The sequence below is a fragment of the Plectrocnemia conspersa genome, unplaced genomic scaffold, assembly GCF_051122295.1.
Source record: "Plectrocnemia conspersa isolate PC_06_02 unplaced genomic scaffold, ASM5112229v1 ptg000008l, whole genome shotgun sequence".
Lineage (NCBI taxonomy): Eukaryota > Metazoa > Arthropoda > Insecta > Trichoptera > Polycentropodidae > Plectrocnemia > Plectrocnemia conspersa.
Genome location: NW_028277172.1, coordinates 4788036 through 4794110, shown reverse-complemented (window position 1 = coordinate 4794110; position 6075 = coordinate 4788036). Strand labels below are relative to the sequence as shown.

At 26.3% G+C, this 6075-nt stretch overlaps 1 protein-coding gene across 1 annotated transcript; it reads right to left on the bottom strand.

Annotated features, from left to right (window-relative positions):
• Positions 1 to 3724: 3724 nt before the first annotated feature.
• LOC148232781 (uncharacterized) lies at positions 3725 to 5511 on the bottom strand. The gene is made up of 3 exons (XM_088190360.1): positions 5229 to 5511; positions 4448 to 4600; positions 3725 to 3892 (listed from the first exon to the last, which is right to left on the bottom strand). The coding sequence occupies exons 1-3, from the start codon at positions 5344 to 5346 to the stop codon at positions 3831 to 3833; spliced, it is 333 nt and encodes a 110-aa protein (XP_088046486.1). The 5' UTR covers positions 5347 to 5511; the 3' UTR covers positions 3725 to 3830.
• Positions 5512 to 6075: the final 564 nt, after the last annotated feature.

Below are 6075 nucleotides of genomic sequence, written 5' to 3'. Positions count from 1 at the left end.
TTCAATTAATTTTTAGCATTTTTATTGACTTACACATTTTATATAGATGTATATATTTAAAATATGTCTTGTGTATTTTTTTTACATCTTTCATATTAATATATCAAAAAAAATAAAGTTCACTTAATATTTAGAAGAAAAAAAAATTATATTTAGTAAATACTCAGTGATTTTTGTGTTTACATTTATGTTGTTTTAAATTAATCGTTGACTGATACCTGAATAACCTGGGTTCTAATCCTATATTGGCTTAAAGTGTAAAATTTCTAATTTTCAAAACTCCACTTTTGGGTGAAAAATTTGCTATCTTCAATATCAATAAATAAACACTAGAAATTCGCGATATTGTTTAATTTTCCTATTTTCAAGTTGTCTATTTAGTTTTTTCTCCTGTAAACTTTAAGCCATCAATATTATCCTTAGTGTTTTTAAATCATAATTAGTGACTATTATATAATTAAAATTCCGATCTATTGTCACAAATAAGACTTTCTTTGACTCTAAATCTCACAGATGAATATATAAACGTTGTGTATAGATACATTTAATGATTTTAAGCTGTAATAAAAGATATGTCAATGGTTTTAGTCCGGTATTTCACTGCTGACTTTTTGGTGTTGATTGTGTTTACCCCATCTCACCTTTAATGTTATTATTTTACATATTTTATATGTACTGTTTTTATGCATACTTCATTGAAATAAACCTGTTATTTCCTCCGCATATATTTAAATATATGTATATATGCCAAAACAATAACTCAATTTTGTATAAATTGATTTTTACTTTCTATCAAGTAAATATTTTCTAAACACTTAATCTATATAAATATATTTATTTTGCAACAATATATTTTATATCTATCGATTGTTTCAAATGCCATTTTAAAATCTAAAAACAGCAATATAATATACAAATAGAATTTCTAAAAATGTTGATAATAAAAATTGTATTAGTATTCTTAAAGCAGTTAACAAAAATAGTGCTTCTAAACACTTAACGATACACAAACATTTTGTTAATCAATTCTTGGTGATAATTATAAGTAGTTTAAAACCAGATATAATATGGATTTTACAATAAAAATACGATATGAAGCATTGAGGTGTATTACTGTCAGTAAATGGGTTGGATGCAAAACGATTTTTTTATCAAATATAATTTAATTATAACTGATCGTGGAACAATATTAAAAGATGGCCCTGTACAAACCTGTTTTATGTTTAGTTTTATTAAATTATAACGTTAAAATAAATATTTTTTACACGCTTGAACTTATTTATTTCAAATTAAACTAACTAATCAATAATTTAACATAGTTCTCTATTAAGTTTAATTTTGCAAATTCTCAATTTTCTTTTATTAAAATATACAGTTGTTTATATTAAATTGCTTGTTTATATTTTTCTTTATTTACTATTGTATATTATAGGATATTCTTTAATTTTGTATCAATATAAAATAGGTTATATTTGTTACAAAGAAACGTGAAATTCGATCAAATTAATTTAAAAAAATGTAATTCCTAATCGTAAACTATATAACAATGCAAAAAATATGGTATATAAATAAGAACAAATAATATTACAATAGTAAATAATATAATTAAAATAAATACAAAATTAAATATTGAGCTAAAAATAAGATTACGTTTTATAAATATCATATAATAATAACAAAGTACAGTAAAAATATAAAATAATCCAATTTAAATGATTAATCTATACGTATATAGAAGTCTCATGTTTGCTCTTTTTCTTAAATTTTCTATAACCTAATCTTACAGTAACCATTTTGTTAATCGCCCATGAAAAATAGTTTTCTTTGATGATAAATTCGTCAGTGACAACGGATGGCAATCATCTTCTATATTCTAATAAATTATTGGTCCAACTCTTGGAGATATAGGGTAACAGCTTGCCTGAACCAGATCAGACAAATGAAATAAAAGTGGCTGTTTCTATACTTCAAAATTGTCTGGTTCGATTCAGCGTAAGTTCTGATTCATGCTAAACTCTCGTACATACCAAGTCAGAAGCGAAGTGGTAGGTCCAATGGAAGATTTTGCCGGAACTGTAATTTATCTAATACACATAATAAATTTCGTCTTGAATTCTGGTATATTTTAAGTCAGAAGTGAAGTGAAAGTTCAGAAGTCAAATTCCAAATGAAAATTCTAGTAAAAATTAAGAAATATGGCAGCGATCTAGAAAAGAGAAAAGTCAAGTGTTTCTTCAAAACATGATTTTTTGATCAACCCATATGATTCTAGACGAAACTTTGCTTTTTTATCTAAAAAACGTTAAAGGTTCGTGCTGAACTCTAGTATGTATATTCCAAGTCGGAAGCGAAGTGAAAGTTCGAATGTTAACATTCAATGAAGAAGCATAGCAGTATTCAGGCATTGAAAAAATAGGGAAGCTCAAAATCCCCTAATACACTTAGATCCTATGACTAATGCAGGTGATTTAGGGGTGAACTAAAATGTTTGTTTCTGTCTAATACACATCCTAATTTGATTTCTCGTCTATTTGTAGCAGATAGATTTCGTTCGAGTTTGTTTTAATCAGGCAACAATTGTGACAATATCCGAGGCTGACCGTTTTATGTTATGTTTCAATTAAGCCATTTTAGGTGCACATTCTTTCATTATTTGCGTCAGCACTATTGATTTCGTTATTTGGCTGAAAAACAGAAAGTTGATAGGTATTTTTCATAGTTCTTTTAATAATTGAGTACATACAAACAAAAGTGGAACTTAATTATTATTCATAAAAAGAAAAAAAAAAAGATCATATACATATCATTCAATTATAAAAATATTCATCGTTTCACCGTTTTACTGTTCAATTTTAAAGCCGTGCGCTAACGGTTAATTCAGATAGATATACATAAATGATGACCATTTTGTATGCATCTACTTAATATGTCTTTAAAAAGGAGAATACAAATATTTCATTCCATACAGAAGTTTTGGTGATGAAATCTTAAAATAAGGTGTAATACAAAAGGATTAAGCATTAAAATAATGTGATTTTTAGATTATACCATTGATTATCAATTGTACATACAAAAATCCAGAAATTTTCTATACAATGTTACGATAGCACATTATATAAAAACTAGATATAAAAAAATAATATGTTGATATTAGGTACTAAATATTCTATGTTGGAATTTAGCAATTAGCTATAAAACTACACATATAAAAAATAAATAAATATTTAGCGAAGACTTAAACCAATTAAATAATAATCACATATAGTGTCACTACAATATTAAGAAAATGGGTTGAGTCTTGACTAATTTTTATTTTTAAATATAAAATAGTATATAAATATAATTGTATCTAATATAAACTATCGGATTAATTAAACGTAGGAGACTGGTTAGTAATATTTGTGTCGTTAAGATGAAGAAAAAGTTCCCATAAACTTATTTCAAACTTAACAATTAAGTATAAAAATCATAAAAATTACTAATTTCTTTAGTCTTCCCGTCAGAGATATAAGCGACTTTATTCACTATTTATGTTATCAACAAATAATTTATAAAACAGCAATACAATTGCTTTAACTCTCAAATGAAGATTTACTGTTTTATTATAAAGTTTGTACGTTACTTTTTATTATTACATAATTGATTATGTGAATTTTGAGATAGTGTTGCTACAAAATCTTTTACGTATTTATTAAATGACACAAAACAAGAATAATACTTTATGTACAAGAAAAATAAAACTTTAATTTTTATTTAATTAAATATTGTAGAAGATCATATGAAAATCTCGAATTTTATATAATAATATCAAATCATGCTTCATTAAATAATTACACTCGTACCACTTCTTGTCTCATGGCTTCGGTGTAAGATGGTGGAGGAGCAACAGTTACTGTAAAGCAAAAAGTAACATAAATAACAAAAATATTCTTATTAATTTATTTAATTTAAAACTAATGGGTTTTTAACATACTTTAAGTTTAGTTTTATATATTTATTAAACTTTAGTTTCATCTTTAATATACATTTTTTAGTTTTTGTTATAAGATAACTGCACTTAGCTCCATAACAATATTTTAATCATTGCGTTAAATAATTGGTATTTGAGCAATTTCTCAAATTAAAAAAAATATAGTTAATAAAAATAGCTAATTACGTAAATAAAATCGTGTCTTACACATATTCCTTCGGAAGTACTTTTTGCAAGAAACTACAGAACCAATAATCGAAATATATTTATAGCAAAAATATGTTATGCTTGCAGTTTAACATATTCTTGCTTTATAATTATATATTTGACTCCATGGAAAAGTAGTAGTTAGTTAGAATGTTCTACATCTCATATGAGTACTCATTTGAAAGATATTAAAAACTGATTTTCGAATAATTTGTCAGTTAATACGTTAATGCTTTGGAGTATTTATATATTATATTATACACTACCAACCTTTAGCAACATCGGTGTAAGGAGGGGGCAAAGGACCGATAGTCTCTTCATTTTCTGGCTGTGGTACGATTACAAAATCAGAATCTCTGACAACATTCCTTGTTCCATTTGCAGACGAAGAAACAACAAACACCCTCTGGACTTGTCTTGGTCCTAAAAGAACAAGAAGTTAAATCAAAGATCATTGTTGACAAATATTAGCAATTATATAAATATTTTATGGTTACCAAAGTAAAAAAGTTCACAATTTCATTATTTAACTTATTTTTATCTCTCCAGATAATACTGATAAAACGTTCAACTTAAGTGTCTATTTCCTATTTATAAATTATTTCCTTAAATACTTAAATGTGTAATTAATTCTATTCATGTTTTATGTTTATATTACCTGTATTTTGGTAGAAGAAAAGCTATCAATCAATATTTAAATTATGTTTTAGTTCAGTTCACATTAACAATATTTTAATTACGATCAAAGTTGCTAACTAAATAAATCTAAGACAGTAACCGTAGGTTTGCCATTAATAAAACACGTCAAAACATTTTTACTTTTTACCACAAAGATCCCATAGCTCAATTTAGATGTATATGTAAAATTCAACGCTGACTTAAATATATATAATATTCATCTTATAGATACTCTTAAATCGCTTATAATGTATTATGATACATAGTATATATTGCAATGTTTTAAAACTGAGCTTTGGGTACCGCGTCTTAACATTATTATTTTTTAATTAGAAAATGAAATGTATAAAAAACAGTTATGCCTAAAGCTTACGTGTTTGAATCTGTTGTGGAGTGTTGTTGTATTTCATATAGTTGGATGTTTGGATGCAACAAGCAACCATCATAAACAGAAACACGAAGAACACTATGATTACAAAAGAAGCCCACATTTTTTAAGAGCACTTTCAGCGGTCTTGCAAATCACATAATGACGTTATGCTATCGCCGGTTTCTAGATATTTATCCGCCTCCGTGATAAGATTACTATTGTATCGACTGTTTCGCTTGTTGTAATCACATAATCTATATGACGGATGATAGATTGCAAAAACCGTTCATCACATAGGAATGTATTACAAAAAGTATCGCTATTTAGACGAATCCAATATATCCCACGAATACGAATATAACTATACTTTTTTAAGCAATCACAATCAGTAGGCAGTATTCACAAAATACAAAAAATATTTACAAATATGCCTGTCATATACTTTTCAACTATTTCATTGACATATTTCTAAAAATGTGCATATTTGAAAATACAAGTTGACTTAGCAATGTATAGTTTTCAGATGTCATTTTTTTTAAAACAGATTGTATGGGTACTAATGAACCAGGTAGAAAAAACTAATTACAAATACGCATAGAAAGACTTTCCTAAATATGCGTTAAAAGCGTAATAAACCAAAATTATTTAATCTTTACGACTTGCCGACCAATGCTTTTTTGTTATGCTGACAAAGATTCCAAAGTATGAGCATCACTGAATAGACCTTAAACAACGGCCGTTCTGTGACTTCACACGAAATAAGAATATTATTTTGAAAAATGCCGACAGCCGGTGGAATGCAGAATGACAAATACACTGTTGCAAAATTTCCACCTGTTCAAAATTTAAC